At 44.6% G+C, this 21657-nt stretch overlaps 1 protein-coding gene across 1 annotated transcript in view; it reads right to left on the bottom strand.

The window, feature by feature from the left end:
* IRSp53 (Insulin receptor substrate 53 kDa) overlaps window positions 1-21657 on the bottom strand; it is a 219873-nt gene that overhangs the window by 187206 nt on the left and 11010 nt on the right. Inside the window, exon 2 of the mRNA XM_076373565.1 lies at window positions 6826-7049. Coding sequence (XP_076229680.1) covers window positions 6826-6870 — 45 coding nt within the window. The 5' untranslated portion in view covers window positions 6871-7049. The remainder of the gene's footprint in view (window positions 1-6825; window positions 7050-21657) is intronic.

A 21657-nucleotide genomic window follows, 5' to 3' on the forward strand; every position in this document is an offset into this window, starting at 1 on the left:
CAATTCTAAATCGAAAATCCCTAGCCGCCATAAACATCGAGCAGCCTAATCACAGCGTCCACAATCGAGCAGCAAAAAGCTGGAGCGCGAGCATAAATATTCAGATGGAAACGACCGTTCGATGGTGAAGCGTATGAAACTAGAATGCCTCGCAAGATATGGCACTTTCGAAGCGGAAACCGCAGCGCGTTAGCCAATACCAATGCAACGCGGTGCAATGGTCGGCGAGGGGGAAAAAAAGAATCCGGCCGAGCGATCGATGAACGTTAACGCGGATCCTATTAAGTTCCACGGGATCCGGCGGGTTTCGTCACTAATTAACAGAACTCATTTATTATTACCGCATAACGGCATTCTTGCCAAGCCGCACTGAACACCGGCCGCGGGACCAACGGACGCCGCGCCGCGCCGCGATAAGTACACCTGTAAATTCCGGCTCGGAACACACGAAACCGGTGGACGCGTGTGCGTGCCTTCTACGCGTTCCAGGGGATCGATACTCGCCGGTTCCACGTGCGTCCCGATACCACGGGATCTATACCGATCGATGCATCAATACACGTGCGGAGCAGCCGCGTGCCGCTGCGACTGGTTCCCGTGTGATTAATATATGCGCCGGTCAGATACAAATAGGCAGTCTTTACACTGTGTGCGGCGCGCAAGTGTTCCGCGTATACCGGGTGCCTTCGAATTAGGTAGGATAGAGATCGGTGAAATTAGCTGGAGAAACGAACGAAATATTTGGGATGTTTCGTGTCAAGTTTTCGAGTAAATCGATGATGAGAGATGGGCAAGAGATAAGAAGATTTTTCATTGGATTTTTGTAGAGAATCTGATTGTAGACTTTTGATCTTTGGGAGATTGGTATGGGTGTATGATATGGTGACTTTTATGGCATAGTTTAATGGCACGAGAAATAAGAGTTCTTGAGATTCGAGGAGCTTCCTATTGCTGCGCTTGCACAAGTGCAGGGATTTATTTGAAGTTTCTTACGAGAGCATCTTTGTTGTCTTAATAATGGCGAAATAATCTTGAAACCGGTCCTATTTAACCGTAAATACTTTATAATATCCAAAATTAATAATGATTACGATTACACCTACAAAAGATCCTATTCCCTGCAATCACCCCTCCCAAGAATCTAAGCGCAATCAGCATTAATCCCGCGCCAGAAGATTACTAAAATGATTCGAAGCAGCGTTAGCGAGTCTAATCGAGAACAATAAGGCAAGGGATTAACGTCGTTAATGCGTGCGTTGGACGTGTGAACGCGCAGGCAGTCCCGGCAAAATCGAATCCACAAAAATTAAAGGATTATCCGGGATTACGCGCGGGAACAGCGTCGCGGCCGCCGGCCCGCGATCCGCGGGACTGCAGTTTAATTTCGACACGTCGAAATACGCCCGGAAGCCCCGGAAAACCGATTTGTATCCTTTATTTCCTGCAGCCCGGCGAACGTTAGATCGATTACCGCGGGGGACGGGGCTCGTTCCGATGGGGCGGAACAAAGGGCAGTCCGCGTCGCACAGTGCGGCCAAACTTAATTATTTAACATTGCAACTACTGGACCAGTCAAAGTGACCCACTTCAGAATTTCTATTCCGCAACTATTTAAATTACAAACGCGTTTTAGCGAGAGGTTTTCAACGAAATTTTCGGATTTCTACAGATACAAGACTACAAGCCTTTGAATCTCAAGGAACGTATTGTTCTAGCTTTTACAAATAATTGGAAATAAGTCATTCTAGTCGGCAGTTTTAGTGTTAAAAAGTATGAGTGATAGAAGGAAATCATTGAGACAAAAATTGTAAGGTATAGAGTAATACGTATGGTTATTGTTTTATATTATGAGGATATTATGAAGTTTTTTTCAGTTACAATGGCTATTTTATGTTTCCATTCTAACGTTACATGAATAGCAGAATTTGTATTTGTCAAATGAAAATCAGTTTGTGCAGACTACTTGGCAACACATTGGTAACCTTCAATTCTCGTTGCGCGAATGGTCGAATTTCGGGGTTCCGTCCACAGGCGACCGCACTGCGCGCTGGTCCGAGCCCCAGAGCTTTTCACCGGTAATTGCGTTAATAACTTTAGCGGCCGCGAAATTTATGGACACCGACCGCCACCGCCTCGTATTTCGTCCGCGGAGATGCCGGGAAAAAAGATGGAGGGCGCCGCAATCGCCACCGTCTTAACGAAGCCATTCGCGGGTTATATTAATTCGTTCGATCACGTTTAATTGGACCGTCTGCCGGGACGCTCCCTCTTCCCGCTAATTCGTCACGTTTCTTTTTTTCCTCTCTTTAACGATTCCCAATTTGTCCTCGGGGAAAATAAAATGGGCTCCGGGCTTCTCGGTAATTGGTCTTACCGATTTGATGGATTTTTTGTTGGATCTTCGCACGGGCAACGCGCGATTGTGGCTTTCGAGGTAATCATCGCGATATGGATGGAGGAATGATAATTTCCTGTGATTCGATTCTGTGATTAATATCTTCGAATCGATTAGAGTACTCTTATGATCGATGACATTTTTATATTAAGCGATTCAGTATGTTTAAATTAGATTTCAATCGTTACTGGGAAGATTCACTGTAGGAATGTCGAACAATATTAACTCCTCGCGTTATAATATCGAGTCCATATAACGAAGATGAAATAAATTTAATTTGCGTAAGTATACAATATTTATCGCTCAAAATAAAAATACAAGTGTCTCTTCTTTAGTGGCTCGTTCAAACGACGCGACTAATACACTCAAATAAATTCCAAGGCGAAAGTTCGAGTTAATCGCACGAACTAAAGAACCGAAAGAACGAAGCTCATTGTTTCCATCTGCGCGAGAAGGAGCCTTTTCAAGCGTAGTTTTAATAAATAAAAAAAAAAGAAAAAGGAATGTGACGTCCGTAACCCTGCTAATAACCACGAGCCGAAGGATCTCGAGTGGTGGCATTCTCCGCGGTCACAGCGCAGCGCGCCGTTCAACTTTGGTAGTTTGAGGGCTGCCCTTTTCTCGGCGGGAGTACATTCTTGTGTACTCGAAACCGAGGAACATAGTTAGGGAAGACGATAATTACTGTAAGCAATGTCGCTGGTCGCATTAAACGCCCCGGGAGAGTTATTCAAAGACACGGGAAGAGGCTTTCTTTGCCTCGGATCTTCCGTTCGCCGGGCGGACCGGAAATCCTTATTGTGTTAGAGCTCTATACAAATCTTGTTTCGGCCGATGCGAATGGCAAAAGGCCACCCCGACCACCTCGGCATTATTTGCGGACGGTTTTTCAACTGGCAGTCGACTCGTCGCCCGCTTTTGCGTCTCCGAACCGCGGATCGTTAAATTCTGTTGGTAATTGAAGAATTTGATTAAGCGCCGCCGGGAAAATATGCGAGCGGAAAATCGCGAGGAACAGAGGAGACGCGTATTTCATTTTTCCGCAGCTGTGTTCCGAGCATTATTACTAGACGGGTCTTCACGAATTCCCATTTTCGCCGATTGTGCTTGAAACATTTGAATCGAGATGTTCCTCTCGCTGCACGGAATTCCTGGCGATAAAAGTGAAACAGAAATGTTCTCCGTTTTGCGCAGATGTAATGCTAGTAGACGAAACGTTGCAGTATAGTTATTGTTTATTAATATTGAAATTACTGCAGTATTTTAGCGTCTTCTTCTTTAAAATTCGAACGTTGCAATTGAAGATTTCAAGTTTCATTTCATTCATTACTGATTATTATCAATAATATCTGTCAGGCATCATTTTAATGACTCCCCTTTAATATTTTTGTCGATACTTAATAGCCATTTACTTAGGGAGGAGAAATGTGTGTTAATAATTATCGATACTCAACGCGACGAAGGAACTTCGATGGGTATTTAAATGAGAAGTCACGGTAGCTGGCGAGTCGGCAAGGTAACAAGAAAGACGAGAGAACGTATCAGGCAGCGAATGATTCTACGATGGATATTTGACTCTCGCGATGATTTTATTGCATAATTTATTTCCGCGGAAGCGTTCGACGAAAAACGAGCAGGCAAAATCACAGCCGCCTCGGCGAGCATTCTTGAATCTTCAGGCCTGCGTTCCTCCGTTCATCGACGCGCGGATCGTTAATAACTTGTTACAGCTGTGTACACGGGAACGGTCGCAAAAAAGAATAATTACACTTCGTTCCCACTTCGCCATTCATCCTCGTACACCAGGGCTCCGAGTCTTCGTTTTTCAGCGTTCAGCGGCTGTTCAGAAAATGCTCTATCACTTAATACCTCTCCCGGCAATTATAACAATCTTCCATTCCCGAACGAACTACTCCGCGAATTAACCTCCAGCCAATATTGGATTACTTCTGACTCATGAATATTAAGAAGAAAATATACGAGAACTCTAACAAGATATATACACGACACACACAGAGGCAAGTAAACTGCTTCTCTCGCGCAGGAAGCATAAACCTAAGAAACTAGTTCAACGAATTTAACGAATCTCAATTTAAGCAATAACATCGACCAGCTTAACTAACCCAAACGCTATCGCTACACTTAATCAAATTCTCGCGGAAGTTCCATTCGAATTCACTTCAGCAATCAATTACTATTCCAAAGCATCGTAACATCATCTGAAAGATCAACCGTCCGACCCCTCTTCAAAAGAAAACTTCCACTGAAAATCAGCCGGAACTCCAATTCGAAAACACCCGAAGCACTCTATAATACACCACACGGAACGAGCGCGAAGCGTGTAAGCCGACATAAGCCGACAGCAATCATTACTATTAGACGGCGTGTCTCCCCGTTCGTTTTCGCATTTTCCCCGGAATATCTGTCGTTAGCTCGCGCAACGCGCCGCGTCTGGAGGGATAATGGGGGTGGAGGAGCACGGGGCTCCGTTGGCGCAGGGGGCGAAAGGGTGACGGAGAGTTTAAAGGAAAGCTTGACTGCCGAACGACTAATAAGATTACCTTCCGCCTAATCATTCTCGCTCCCGTGAGCGCCATCCACCACTTACGACGTCCGCCTCCGTCCGCCATCCGCCGCCGCCCCCGCTCGTACACGCGACGGATAATTTTCCGGGGCGACACCTAATTATCAAGAAATTCCGCGGCGAGCGTGTCTCCTACCGCGCGGCCGTGTTTCGCCGGAGACAAGCTGCTGCTTCTGGATAAAGTGTGCGGGTAAATAGATGGATTAACCGCGCGATCCTCGTCGGGGGCGGGGGATAGTTTGGCGCGCCACCGGAAGCGGCACGGAGCTTTTCCAGTTATTATGCGACGCGAAAGACGCGGTTCCTCGCGGATTATTTGTGCCACCGGGAAATTGACTGCCGCGGCTGGGAAATAAATTCACCGTGAAATTGGTCCGCGCGATTAAGGGCGTGACTCCGGAGTCTGGGGCGCCGCGTGGATTTTGTCTTGCGACTTTTTGTTCTCGGGTTGATTCGGCGGTTTGAATTGGAGATTGCAGTGGTGTGGCGAGTTGGGAATGGTTCTCGTGTGACTTGGTTCAGTTGAATGTGTTGTATAATCGTTTCAGAAAACAAAAATTCTCTCGATTTTAGCTTTCTGAACTCGACCCGCTTCTGAGCGACTCTCATTAATTCTTATTGCAATCTATACCTCAGAATTTCAAAAACTTGTGAACCGAATTTCACGTTGAATTATTCATCGCATGTCTGTAACAACTCGGAATAACGTTGAAACTCAATGAAAAAAATAGTGGACGATATTTACGTTAAGAGACACAATAAAATAGAGCTCCCAAGTGTGTTTCATCGAAGAACAACTTAGGTTGGAAAGGCGGAGCGACGCGAAATTGGTTTCTGAAGCCTGCGACTGAAAAGAAAGCTTGTTTCTGCGCAAAGGCGCGCGCAGGGGAACCCTGTTTTCATTATTCCCCGTTTATCGGGTTGACACGTGGCCGAGGTATCTTTGTATTTACAGGGACGCAGTCGTCCGCATGACGAGACCCGGCGAGGAAATTCGTCCGCCCCGAGGCGAGAGAATAATCGCGGCGGTATCCGTAGACGGGCCGAAAGCGACGCAGTCCGGGGCAATTCGCGTTTCTACGCGGAGCGGAAGAAAATGTACGTCGGGGCGGAATTAGAATGTGAGCGGTATTGCTGTTTAATGCAAACTGTTTGCGCGAGAAAGAATTTCTTCCGCGCGGGGATAGAGGTTGATGTACTCCTCTAATCTAAAATATAAGGAGTGAGTAAAATTTGAATGCATATTGCGATCATGAGTACCTACTTAGAAGGAATATGAAAAGATAGAGTAGAAACATCTATGAAAACATTGATCTGAATAATCAGTATCTATTACAGGAGCTGAAATATTTGTTAAGAAATTTAATTAATCTCGCAGAGTTTAATCATCTCTAACGACTGGGTTTGAAATAAATTCATTGGTTAACACTAGAACTACCGAGCATTTAATACGATTAATATGCAGTTCCTATGAAAATTGTAACAATAGATTATTTTCAGTTTCTTCAGACATTCATTACTACTGAAATGAAGCTATTTATTTTCAAAATCATTTCGAATATTCGATGCTTCGAAGATATCGATGATTGCTAAACGAAAGAATCGAAACCAGTCATTTTGATTGGTACGGTAGTTCTAGTGTTGATTTTGAGATGAAAATTCTCCGTGCCGCGAGTAAAACACAAACGAGAGAACGACACGATTCTGCGACAAGCGACGTGCAGCGAATCTGGCTCATTTCGTTGCGTCTGGTTTCTATTCTCGCCATGGAAGAGAAACCAGCGATACCGTGAGCAACGGCACCGAGGTGAGCTGATCGCGGAGATCGACGAGATTGGACGCTTACCTTGTAGATCTCATCTACGAGCCTAGTGAGTTCTTCGGTCTCCATCGTGTGTACCCCTTCTGGTGTCTGAAAGCTGCACTTTAACCGACTTTACGAGATGCTCATATTTTTCCGACCTTCCGAAACCGGATCCCGCGTGGCCGCTCCACTTTCGCGTCGTCGATCGTTTTCAGAACGGAAGCCGGAATGCCTTTCCTTCTGAACCGATTGATCCACCACCGAACCTGAAATCAATTAAGGGAATCTCTTTAATTCATTGAACGCGTAATTCATTTTCAATCGCGGGCCGTTAATAACGGTCATATTTCTTTTCAGTCGATTGCTCTAATTTTCATGTAAACAATTGCTCCTCAACTTTCACTTTTCTAACGTGTATTTCATCTAGATTTATCCTAGACCTGATTTCCATTAAAATTTTGATTAATTGTATAAAGGAACATAAAGGAATTTCAACATCTGTTTTCGTATGTATTTCCATAATCTTGATGTTATTGGTTGCAATTGCTTTCATTGATTTTAAGCACCTCGGAGACACGAATTAAGTACGCGTTTACACAGGTTACGTTGCTGGTATTAGGTTTATAAAATTAAGTGATAAAGTTACGCGGAATAACGCAGTTCGACGTGTCGAAGTGACGTGAGTCATTTGCCTGGTGAGTAATGCACATTGAATACCAAATTAATAGGAACACGATATCTCGATGTTATTATTAACTGAAGCGTAAAAATAAAAATTTCCGAGTATTCGAGTAATGCGGTAAATGCTTCCTGAGGTGTTTTACATTCGCCACAATTATATTCCGAATCTGATCCTATAAAATGTCATTAAAAGATTCCGATCATACACGGCCATTAGGCTACAAATTTTATGCGCCGATACCATGTTGAACGATCTGAAATCCGTAGTATTAGAAAGTTTACCGTGACCATTAATTTATTTGAAGCTTAATGGAACCATTAATAGATAAACAAGACATGCTTCGATCTTGCCGCAACCATCAGTTCAGCTACACGTTTAAAACAACTCCCACAAACGAATAACACCAATGTCAATAACAACCTTACTAAATACACATGCTCCAAACATAAAATCACCCAGAAACAACGAAAACGTGGTTCAATCTGAGCAAACAAGATAATTGAAATAACGATGGAAAAATAAGAGCCCAATAAAGTCGATAAAGATCCAGAGGATACAATAAAGTTCGTCCCAATTCTAAAAACAGCAATTCGCAGTACATTCCTGCATTCGACGACGATGAAAATAAAACTGCACGTTACAAATGTAAATGTCAGAGTGACTGAACAAGATTGCAATCCGAAACAAATCCCCGAAATCCGCGCGCGACGACACCGAAGCGTCCCGGCCTCTGTCACCCGACAAAATGGCGGCTGAAGCGCAGACGGGCGGTATTCAAATTAATATAAAGAGGCTTAACAAAGTCGCAGGCAGTTGCCAACCATGCTAATGCATCAAGCTGATACAGCGCTAAGTGAATTTAAGTGCTGCTCACCCCCCTGCCCCCCGCGGGGGGAGAGGACTACGTAAGGGCAATGAAATTGTACGAATTATCTGTCTGCAGCGGTGCCAGCCGGGGCGCAATAATTCACGAGTAACCGGCGCATTTAGAATAACAATTTACAAAATCTTGGCCGACGGGCTCTACGATGTTTTTATGTTAATGCTGTCGCATTAAGATTCTCATCGCGCAATGTGAAGGACTTCCAGCATCTCGTTCTGCGTGCTTAATGAAAACGAGTGCCAAGAACGTCGCAGTCGCGAACGGTCCCTTTCTCGTCCCGAGACAGTTTCGTTGCGATTCCGTTCGCTCGCGAGCGTTCAACGCTTTTCTTAACCATCGTGTCAATAGCCGATGGTTTTTTTCTGGTGCGCCATGACTAAAGCTCGAAGGTTACTTGAAAGGTTCCCGTTCGAGCTCGTTATGCACGCAGGATTTCGTGCGTACGGCAGTCCGTCGATTTTCTTTTTGGTCACTTTATAACGAAGCTATTGTTGTCGTGACAGTTGACAATTTATTATGATATTCGTTGGTTGCGTTTGATAGATCTACCGTGTAATTAGTCGTTCATTGGAGAAAGGAAAACGTATTCATTCTGTGTCCAGGCTCGTTATGAAACGTAACAATTGGTAATCGGGAAATAACGTGTAACTCGAATTCAATAGAACGGAATGATATTCGTGGCCGTCCAATTCTGTTGAACGCGAGTTGATTACGCGGTACGGCCGGTTATTAAGATAACGCGTTAATTTTCCACCAATTGACCGGTATCAATGTTAGATCTGTTCTCGTACGATCGAGCGCGCGTTATTTTTCAGAGGGAATCGCGCCGCTGCGCCGCGATCAATTCGAATCGCGTTATCAAACCAGCGATTACCGAAACGGGAACACGCATAATACCTGGCGCATATCATTATCTCACACTTTCGCGTAATTGCATTAGCAATTCCGGCGACCGATTGCAGCTCTGTGTGGGAAACGAAATTTCGAGGACGCGCTCTGACAACCGGTGAACTTTATTGAGCCATCTCGCGAACAATGCGGCACTTACTTTTATGTATGTTACTGCCCTCTTTAATTAGCATATCTAATTAATATACTTTTATATTGTTTAATCGATAGAAATACTTCAAATTTCATGGACTTCTTATGTTTCAAATAAAATTTAACACGATTAATCATCAGCAAATTGAGTCTAATCGTTCCAGCGAATTTAATAGAAGAAAAATAATCATCGAGGAAAGAGAACCTGCGGTATTTTTATCATTTTTATTCGAGTGAAACTAGTTCAAAAACGCTCGAAACAATTCAGAGAGTTCTGAAACCGGTACTTCGAGCGTTCCCACTGAAACACCTTCTCCGGCAGGCAATTAATTTTCATAACGGCGCGAAACAAATTTCCTACGCGGAACTTCGCCGCATTAGCAATTCATACGAAGAAGAAACGTAGTAGGTGGCCGTGTTTCATCCGACCGACCAGTGCGCGGGAAGAAAAAGAAACAGAAAATCATTTCTAACCGTGTTCACCTCGGTACCACGCGGCGCGCGTTAAGAAAAACCATTTCGAAACTTTTCCGTTCGTGAAAGCAGTTGACAGAGAGAAAGAAAGATAGACAGAAGATTGTTCGCTGCAGCCTCGATCCATCAGTCGCTGGCCTCGCGCGCTTTAACCCATTTGTAACGACAGGTTTGCAAAATATGGTTGCTACCAGGCCATTTGAAAAATTCGTGGCCTAAATATGAGAAAGATAAAGGTGAAGCATTATCAACTTCTTTCAAACCAATAGAAACGCAATGAAAATATCAAAGCATTCTATTGCAAAATCGTTGACAAACGTCATTTCGACGACGAAGTTTCATATCTAAACTACAAAAATACAATCGAAGCATCGAATTATTCAAACAGATCGATGCAGTTCTTTCCCCTGGAGTCTAGCCATTCGACACACAATCTAGTTTCCTCTATAGGTCTCCAATATGTGAAAAATTCTGTTTCGAGGATTCGACAAACAGAAGTACAGAGAACTGTTCGTCAGAGATCCGAGTTGCAAGAATCCCAAGAATTCTGTCGCGTCGAAGGTGTAAACGTATCGGTACGGTGATTTGTGGGAACGGTCGGCAAAACCTCGGCGTATCGATACGTCATTCGCGGCGAATGGATTAAAGAGCCGACCGAGACGCTCGGGGCCCGCTGCCGGGCATTACACGGCGGCGCGTCGCGCACGGGGAGGGGTCACGTTTTCCAGGGTACTTTCATTCCGCAAGGACACCCGGTATGCACGCCGTAAAACCACCGCGAAGGAGGGAGACTGGGCCGGAAAAAGCGGCATAACTCCGCGGCCGTTTTATTTCTCGACGCGGATCTCTGCGGCGAGCGTTCGTTCGTTCGTTCGTGTGCTGGCCGCGTGCGTGCGTAAGCAAGTACGCGCGAGCGACACACGCTCTCAACGGTGTCACGGATCGACGATCGCGAGAGTCACTCCGCTCCGGCCCGCTCCGATCCGCTCCCGCCGTTCAACCTGATTCGAGAGCGGACCCCGGAATCGAGAAAACGTGAAAGCACGGCCGCCCGACCGTGTTCTTCCTCGAAGACTCATCCCAGTGATTCCACGGTTCCGGTTCGAGGTGAACTTGTCGGGCCGACTGGTCGAGGATTTAGATGATTCTTGATCGTTAGCTACCTTACGTGCTTACCTATGGACGTTCAATTCTTTATGGTTAGCTACCGCAGACGGTTTGCTGTGCATGCTTAATCGATGACACTTGACTATTACGAGTGTTCAACTGTAGACGTTTAATTGGCGATTCTTGGCTACTGTAGGCGTGTCATTTTTAATCCTTAGCTACTATGATTAACTGCTGATATGTATTGTGGATGTTTCATTATAGATTAATGCTGAATTCTTAGTTTTCTAGATTGATTATTTATCAATGTTAGAAAATGAGGACTAGAGGAAGGAGAGACGGTAACGTTAATTATATATAAACACGAGAATGAATAATTTGGAACGTTCCATAGTAACTATCATTGCATCAGGTATTCATACATTACTCAACTTGTTCCTGTCACAAGCATCTATGAAACTTCCTCATTCCTCCAAGTCTTAAGAAAACATCCTGCCAAGTATACTCTTTCCCGAGTGTCCCTAAATCCTACAGTGCCGCGCACGCGAGGAAGTGTTTGCAAATCAATCATCCAAATGATTCTCCGATATTTTTATTTTTCAACGAGTTAACCCCGTTCGCTCGCTCACCGGTTCTTTCCGCCCCGTGTTTGTTTTCACGCCTCGCCGAACGAAACCGGCCGATTGTCGCGCGACTGGTGCTCCTCACGCGCGAGCGGACTGCCGCGGAACCGATTACTCAGGAGAGGACGGGACGAATTTCTGGATTAATATTCCCGAGTGATTCCGACGATCCTGGGGAAGGTCGTGCTCAACGATACGTCCCCGTTTCACGCGGACTCGTCGTAATTATTTCTGTTCTTCTGGTTTTCATCCTCCGCCCGCCACCCCCTGCCTCCCTCCCGCCCTCCCTTTGTCCTTCCTCCTTTCATTCCGATCCCTCGACGACGAAAAATATTAACCGCACGCCGGCGATGACTCGCGGAGAGTGGAGAGCTCGACGGAGGGACGTGGTTGCGGTCGATTTTTTATCGGATCGGTCGCGGTGTCGAGGGAATCTAATCAATTAGTCGTGCGGCTACTTGCGGCCGCGCGCGGAGGAATGTTTATGTATTTAGCGAGCTTCTAAAGGCACGAGCGACTTCGTATTGGCAGTGCGTTTGATTAGAATCGCTCGAGCGGACGTTTTTGCGCGCCGATGGGTGAAGAGGCTCATGATCTTCGAACAGTGCACGCGGATAATTAGATGCTGCAGGGAATTATTACACCTGTTCGACTGATGGGGAGCAATCAGGGCTTACTTATTCGAACAGTTATTGCTTCTTCGAGATTATGTATGATTTATGAAGTTTGAACGCTTCGGAGACTGACGTAGTTGTATCGATAATAACAGGTTTCGATAACTTGATTAAATAACTATATTAATTCAGACAGTGAGAGATCAATGTCTACTGCTCCTCTCTAACACGCGAGAGCTGAGTTCTCTATACAAAACATTTCCCACAGAAAGGCACATCGAAACCTGAATTATCCGTCTGTCCATTGTATCGAATTCTATGACCAGTTTCAACGGAAACATTACGATTGTTCAAGCACAAGATCGTTAAAGTTCCAATGGTAACGTGATCGATTATCGCGCGTCGATTGGTACCACATTCGCCCGCGCAGAAACAATATTATCCTCGGGAAACGCTTATAATGCAGAGAAAATCAGTTTTAATCGCACCAGCCTCTCGCGACGCACGAAACGAGCTAGTAATTAATCAATGGGAAATGATTAGCGAATCGATGTAATCAAGAACGAACGCGGAACCGTCGCAGGTGTTCGGCGTCGTAATTAATTTCGCATTTTCTTTTCGTTTCGGGGAAACCTATGGTCTTCACGGATGAAAGCACGGGAACCGAATCGTTCCGTCGAATATATTGCAATCGCGTCCAGGCACGACCGGTCAGTTGCAAAGTGAATTTTGCAGTAACTTTCGAAAGGCCCGCGATATCCGGCCGGGAAGCTTTCAGGTGAATTAAATTCGCTCGAAACGCTTACGATAAAATGTTTCCCTTTAATCTCTCTAATCACATGTGCCGGGCTTGTTCCGGGCACGATACAAACTTTCGGAATTTCGGCTGATGTTTTCTCGTTCCCCGTGCCGCAGTAACTTCGAATAATCCATTTCACCATGGCCACGCGCGCTCGAGCTCTGATTAATCGTTCGGCGATTATTTTAAGGCGATGGATCTTGCTGATCGAATTTCAGGGAATGAAAACGAGAGGAATTGTTTCGACTCGATTGGATTTCAACGTCATTTTATCTCGTTTATCGCGGATACATACAGACCGAATGATTTCGTTGACGCTTTATGTAATTTAGCGCATTTATAGGAGATACGAATTTTTTTGTAAGAATCGAAACTGCATTCTACGGAGTGGACAAGTTTTATAGGAGAGAAGCCGATCAATTGATTCGCGAGGAACGAAGTCACGCGCGGCGAGAGGTCAAACGAGGGACCGATACAGCGTAGAGAATGCAGAATTTCTGTCTCTGGGTGTTTTTCAGCAACGTAAGGTCTCCGGTTGCTTTGTCGAAGGATTTTTGCACGATGAGCTGGCAGCTCGGGGAAATGCAAGAAAAGCCCTAGATTTCTCTTCTAACGAATCGAGTTATAAATAACTTCTCCATTTCCTAGCTGGAGTCAGAGGAAAGTAAATTCCGTTATAGTCTAAGTGAAACGATTCCGTGTTGATCTATCGATTATCAAAAATAGGAGGAAAGACGATCGAAAAATTGAAATCATCGTTCTTATATCGTCTTTACCTGATCAGAAAATGTTCAAATATTTCTAGCGAAAAACTGCCGAGCGCAAGGGGTTAAATAACCCAAAAAACACTGTCATTCTCGCATGGACATTCCTTCCGATGTCGTTTCTTGCGTTGCTCGCAACGAAACCGGGCAACGCTTCGTCGAAACAGAACAAGAGATCGTCGAACGCGTTTGTTCCATTACTCTCCTCGTTGCGAAACCCGCGATTGTTACATCACACGCGCCGCGGCGAGCGAATATATTAATCGAGGCGGTCGATAACCCACGCGAGCGCGTCTTCTCAAATCGACGGCCGATATCCCGTGGCTCTCACTTTTCTAGATGCCCACCCCTTTCCCCTGCCCTCTCCCTTTCTCCTCGGGGAGGAGGGATAAATTTCTCTCCGCGGCGGTTTCATAACGTTAAATAACCAATATCTTTCTCGCGGTCTCGCGAGGAGAGGCACGGGCCCTGTCTCGCGGCCGGGAGAGAGAGAATGCCAGCGCAGCCGCGAGAGGAAAGTGCGCTCGAACGGAATAAACCGCGACACCGTTGCTGCGTTTAACCGATCGAACGGTCTCCCCTGGAAAGCGGTTAACCCTTCAGGGACGCGGCACCTGGCTCTCGGTTTCTTCCGATTTTTCGATAATTCCTCGGTCAGAGTTTTCGCTGGACATCGTTTGTTTTGGGAAGTAGAATGAATGGCGATTATAAAAGAAATAGAATAATTAATATCAAGTGATATATAAAATAAGAATAGACTGTAGTTTCTTGATAATTTTGATTTTTTACACTTCTGTATATTCTTAATGCTAGTAGCTGAGATAGTAATTATAAAATAGAATGAGAACAGGGGACTGTTATAATTCGTTGCCAATTTAAATTTCTTTATTTAGTAGCCGTTTCTAACGCTACGAAGCGGAATTGCAATTAAGAAGTGAAAAGGGAGCAAAGGGACTGTACTTTGTTAATAATTTAGATTGTTTCGTGTTTGTAATAGCCAGTTTTAATCGTAGGAAATAAAATGAACGACAGTTAAATAAGAGACAAGGAATAAAGGTACCGAGATTGCTAGCAAAGTCGGGAGCCTGCACCGACGCCGTCCCTGAATACTCAACGAATGCAAAACCGAGCAGAACTCCATGGAAATGAATGAACCGATCCTCGAGACCTGCTGCTGATTCAGAGAGTACCGGCGATTTTTCTCTGGCTTTCTAGCAAACCGTCCGTGTCGGATACGCATTCCTTCACGGATTATTGGTCGTCCGGCGCTTGTCTCGTTCGCGTTGACCTCGTACGTAAATTTTTCCTTTTCTCTCTGTCTCTTCGAATAATTAGCGAGAATCTCGCGAGGAGAAAGTACAAAAGACAAAGATGATAAGGACGCAGGAGCTTCTATTGGAAGTTTTTGCATGAAACTTTGAAAATTCATGTACTTAGATTAAAATCTCTGGGACTACCAAAGGGAAGCTTCAACCCTTCAGAATTTCGTTTTGACGTCAAAAAGGAAGACAGTGATTTTCGGAGCATTCGGCGAGATTATCGGTGACGATAATGTTATCGCGAAACAGACCGGTTCTTTCACTCATCTCCGTGTGACCCTGATAATGTGTATTACATCGACGAGGAATTCAAAAGCCGAACGACTCAAAGGGACTGATAAAACTGCAATTTTGGTAATAGTGTTCTATTAGCCAAAGTACGATTGAAAGCAGTAACAGTATATGTTAATCACAGTTCAGCGAATAACGATCGCAATCCCTCTAATTAGAAATCACCCGAAAAATATAAAAGAGAATCCCATTTCCCTCTGACAGAACAGAAATTCAACGCCAAAACACGTGTCCCTAAACCTGCCAAATTCATCTGTCCCCAAAATCAATGAAATCACTCCCTCAAACCCATCACGATAATACCAAAGAACTACAATTCAATCCCACAAATTCACACAGACCCTTCAAACTCAAACCAACAAACTCCACTGCACGCGTCAAACCACAAAGCACACACCTCGCCAATTCAAACGAAGAGAGAACCAAGAAGAAAGCACCGAAGCGTCGGTTACTTTCAAAGCGTCGTTCCGCGCTCTAATCAAAACGGTCGAAGGGGATTGCGCAATGGTAAGATATCACTTTACGCGTATCGATATCTCGTCCGATCCGCTCGCGGAGACAATGCCGCGCAGATTCTGTTTTGCTCGTCGCCGGAGATTTCTGCATGCATCACGGAATCGAAACCGTGCGCGGCGCATCTGTATCCGTTACATTCCATGAGCTTGTAATTCCTGCGGCATTTGTAGAATGCAAACCTGTTGGTTAAACACCGGCGGCCGAGCAGCCGAGTGTGCGTACAGGGTGTACGCATACGGATACGTGCGTGCATCGCCGCGTTTACACGACCTCGGGCGGCAAGGCGCGCGCTCGCGCGGTGAAATTCTCTGCCCGGGACGCAAAAACGGAGGCGGGGCAGGAGAAAAAATTCGGAATTTTCATCGGGTGTCCGGAGGAAACGCGGCCACGGAAATAAATTCCGCCGGCACGGGAAACCTCCGGCGAAAAATGAAATTACGGGGACCCTCTCTCGCGGAATGGCGCGGCGGGAATAGTTCGAGCGAGTTGCCCCGATAACTGACCACCCGGAAATTAATGGAAAAAATGGCTGCTCCTCCTGCTGCTGCTGCTGCTGCTGCTGCTGTTTAAACACGCGAAACGCGGGAACCGGAATTCGGTATAGACACTTGGGCTTTCGAATGAATTCGAGCCGCGTTTCGAGGTGTACTTGAGTGTTGGAACTTAATATTTTGGGTTACTCACGGATTTCGAGGGATATATTTCATTCCGTTTGAGTGGTTCTGGGAATATTTGTTTGAAAAATAGTACTGCTTCTATGGAGGTAGTCGGGAAGTTAAAAATTAGAGGATTTAATGAATGCCTGGTAGATATATGATATAGGGATGCTTGGCAGTGAATGAATAGTCTGAAGTTAGTACTACATTAATTATTCGTTTTCATGTCTATTCGCGCTGTTTTAAGAGAAGTTCGGATGGAAGCGTCAATTTTGATTATACACGAAACCAACTGGAAATGTGTTGGATCGTGAGGATTTTCTGAAAATGTATAGGACTGTACGATCGCGCTAACACTGGTGAGATGTTCAGGCGCAATTCAATTAAGACAAGAGCACGATCGTTACATTTCGAAATTCCAATCGTATTCGAAACGAATCGAAGGTAGAGAATGGTGCTCGAGTATCGTTCGAAAATGGCGGTTTAAGATAGAAATGCTCTCCGGAGGCGGATCGGCGGTCGCCGCGCGGCAATTCGAGCGAAACAACGGTGAAAAGGCGATACGTCCTGAATTAAACATTCCGCTGGAATTCCAGCAAATTTTCGGCTTGTCCGGAAGAGGTACGGTCGCATTAATAAATGGCAATACCAATTTGGGGGAAGGCGCAAGGTGAATCCGCGGAGCCCGGCGAGATGGGGTTGTCCAATAAATTTTCGAGCAGGGAAAAGCGATTTCCGTATCAGCGCGCACAGGCCTGGGTGATACTTTCCGCGAGGAAACCCGATAAAACACTTCTTTTCCGTGAGAAACGCGTACCTCCTGGAATTCAGGACAAATTCCTGGCCGCGTGTCGCCTGGCCAGCTTCTTTCGCCGTGGTTTCGCCGGGCGACGGAGAAAATCGGGGCCGTAAGGGGGAAAAAATTGAATAAAATGTATGGGAACGGAGGAATCCGTCGCGGATCATCGCCGAGTTCCGTTAGACCCCGCTGGAACGAAATTCCCCGGCGAAAAACGAAAAACCAGTCGAATATAATAAATGTCGGGAAAAATTCTATCCGATTATTGGCGAGATTCTACCGGCAATGAAACATTCTGCGACGAAGGAAGTAAAAAAGTTTGAGAAACGAAGCGAATGTTTCGAAAGTTTCCGTATAAACCGATATCCGTCATATTTAAAAATAAAAAAGTCACACAACGAAACTTCTAATTTACACCTATTAAAAAATTTCTTTCATACAATTCTCCCAGCTTCCCAAAAATTCACGAATCTATTAAAAATCGGTGTCAACCTACTACCTCCCCACCTTCGTTTCCTAAATGAAACTCACTCTCCATTCATTTAGTTTACATCTAGCCTACTATTATCATAACCCATATACAAACATTCCACTATCACCACCGTTACCGCCATCACCCATATCTTAACCCTTAAAAATCACAGGCATCCGGTTCAACGAGTATCGAAACAGCACGCAGAAACTCGCGGGACACCCGGTGCATACGAACGAAAGAATCCGGCGCGGATCATCGTTGACTTCTCGTTGACGCCGATCCGAGCAGCCCGATGAAAAACGAAGGAGAGGACGAGGGATAAGAAGAAGAGGTAAAAAAAGCATGTGGAAAAGGTGCGCCCGGCGCGGAGAATTATCGGGATTCGTTCGTGAGCTCGCATTCAAATCGGGCCGACGATGGAATGTCGTCCTGCCTCTTCTGTCGTAACAGTTATAAAACGGTCCTGATGTCCTGCAGGCAGTTACACACGCGGCCGCGTTACCTCACCGACGCCCGTGCACCTGTAAACGCGTCCGGCGGGCCGAGTGTGGGCGTACGCACACCATTCGGCGGGTTCACCGTTTCCCGTGGAATCCCCGCGTCGTTAGCCCGATCGATCGAGGAACCATACGAATTTCGATAACGGCGCGGACCCTCGAATTACTTCGCGGCCACCGATCCGCGATACACGCGTTTCGCCAGGTGAGACGATTACCGTCGAGTATTCCGAGCTTCTGTTTCCACGGGAATCTCCTCGAGATGTTCCCATAAAATGCAAATTACGAATGGAAGCCTGGTTTTTTTTGCAAGAATTCGGTAAGAATTATACGCGAGGTATTTGAGTACCGGGTAGTGCAGAATTTCGGAATGTACTGCAATTTTCTGGGGAATCGTGGACGAAGGTTCGTTCGACTGTATAAATTATAACGTTGTGATAATTTAATATGAAATAGAAAAGTGAATGTGGATAACGAAAGTATGATTTAAAGAGAACAATGATCTGGATGTCGTTTGTATGAATTTCGTTGAAACTTCAATGAGAAGTGATCTCTGATTACGTTATAAAATTTCATGCTTTTTGTAGAAACGTAGAAAATACATTAATGAAGTATTCATTATTATAACGTCTACGCTGGAACATTCGTTTAAGTAAAGTTCAATTGTAAATGTTTCGAACTATCGAAATATAGAGTATGTGTATTATGAAGTGTAGCAATCTGTATCTAAAAGTATCAATCGAAATCTGCAATCTATCGCAAAGGGATCCGGGCGCGTTCACTCAAGAGCAATTAAGAGCGCAGGAAAGAGGCAAAACAACGCGTCGATGAACCGCAATTAAAGAACATTTCCAAGACAAAAGAAAAGTTCGGAAACAAGCTCTCCGCCTGGCGATTAACTTTGGCCGCGCGTCAATTATGCCGCGTGATAAAAGTAAAAACTTCCCTCTCCGCGATAATAAATTTCGAACTCCTTGCAGTGTTTGAACGGAATGAAAACACTTTCCCGGGAACAAAGGTTCCCGTCACGCGGCGCACAAAAGAATGTTGTCTGGCGCGATCAAAGCGTGTGTCTGCGCTTCAACGAGGATCGATAACGCGGGAATCGTTTAACGGTAGAACCGACGAGCAATTAGCGTGATTTATTTATCATTTTCTTGCAAAAATTAGGGAACCGTGAATAAATTAATTTTATAACTTCTCACAGAAGGATCTTCATAATTTTACTGTTAATCACATTAATTTTGAACCGTTTAGTAAATGGGTCTAGTATTTAATTTACAGAATAATTGTTCGAACACTTGAAATTTTACTAAAATATTCACACTACTATATATAATTAATATAAACAGCAAAATTATATCAGAACGTTGTACTCAACAGGTTGACCAAATTATGAAAAGTCAAACAAAATCGAATTAATGTAACTGATAAAACTAAAATGTGACAATCTACATTCATAGATCACCCTTAAATTCGGTTCATTCAACGTTCACCATAAAAATTCATGTCTAAACTCAGCGAGACAGTTATGTCACCTCGATTCTTCACTTGCGAGTACACCTAGCAATGTTAGTGTGTCTAAATACTTATGTATGGTAGTGCAAGGGTAAATATTGTTGCAGACGAGAAAGATCAAGAGAAACGAGAGGGGTAGTTCGCCGTGAATCAGCGTAGAGCAGCGTCGCAGGAGAAAGGGCAAAGGGCAGAGGGCGAAAACGGGCGCTCACGTTGAGCCAATAAAATTACACGATCCTTGCCCCAGGATTCTCGTTTAATGTGTTTGTTTCGATCTCGATATGAAAAGATACGCCCGTAGCCGCGACGTCCTTGATAACGGACTCTCGTCCAGTATCGAATACTCGAGAAAGTGATATCGTATCTCGAAGATTCGCGAGAAACGGAAGAGAAGGTGAATAATTTTCGTAAATCGCACGTGTCTAGGCTAAAGTAAAATACCGCGGGGTTCGTGATACGTCATTTCGAATTTTTAGATCGTAAAGTCTGCACGGGAGAAGGTTTCTCGTTTAAAACGAAATTAGAAACGAGCATGTTTCTGGGACGACCCGGCGCATGCGGTTGCATCCGGATGCATGCGCACGATGCGCTAGAGGAAACGCGACAATTACGTCCGCGTAAGACGCGACAACTTTCTTCGTAATATTTCCAGTGACTTTCTAAGGACCAAGAAAAACTTAAGGCGGGTGACACTAGCGTTGACTCGGCTCTGTAGTGTCGTGGTGCCTTGGTTGTACAGAAAGTGTAACACTTTCGTTATAACATTTTTGTACGAATCTTTGCTCGTAATTACTATGGTCTGTCACCGATTTTTGGTAATTTGGAAATAATTTTCATCGAATTTATTTCCTTACTGATGAGCGGAACGAGGAGTTTACACAATTGTGAAATTGGTATTTTCCCGAGGATTCGGAGATTATTAATTATTTTTACGAATATTATTTTCGCAGCTGTTAATTTATTGACATTCGATGATCAGAAGACGTAATTAACTGCAGCAATTTGCAGAATTTATATAAACTACTAGGGTCAAATGTTGAATATTTCTCGATTAACGTACCAGCGGCAGTTCCGCTGCAGCGTATGTTTCGCCTGGCGAAACCCCTTTGTGTAATTGCGATTGATATTTAATTAATTTCTACTCATCGTGTAATCTATCACTGCAATCTCGTAAATCACATTATTTGTATATTAAAACGGATAACTGCTTTTCAATCGGCCAGTAATTGTTTCGAGCGGAGCGTTCTATCAATCATTACACAAGTTTCCTGCACAGGAAGTCTAATTATTAAACAATCCGTACGATATAAATACAGAAATGAATTCGTGCGTGACCAAATAACGTCGAAGATGAATGGACGTAATTTTCCAAGCGTTCCCGTTCGTATCCTGTGCGCGACTTACGACACACGCAGAGACAATCGCGAGCCTTTCACGTCTCCAAATACAATTCCACAATGAAATAGGATAAATATCGCTCGATCCACCTCTCACCGGTCCCTTGATCTAAATTCCACCTAACGAAACAACGACCAGACCATTCAGCGAAATAATTAATTCGTGAAAGGATGTTGAAGATCGCCGATCGAGCGCGAGTAAAAATCCCAACCTGTTCGATGAAATCGACAAACTTAATAAACCAGGTACAACGCTTCCTATCCTTTTTTTTTAAATATCGCCAGTTCGATGCTGCAGCTTTCTCTACTTTTCACTTAATAACGTAGAAAGTGTGAATATATGCACACCGTTAAACGAATTTATCAGTATCTAAATTACATAGCCCGAATAATAATTTGCAGTATAATATAGTCAATAA

The sequence above is a fragment of the Nomia melanderi genome, chromosome 14 (genome assembly GCF_051020985.1).
Source record: "Nomia melanderi isolate GNS246 chromosome 14, iyNomMela1, whole genome shotgun sequence".
Taxonomy (NCBI): domain Eukaryota; kingdom Metazoa; phylum Arthropoda; class Insecta; order Hymenoptera; family Halictidae; genus Nomia; species Nomia melanderi.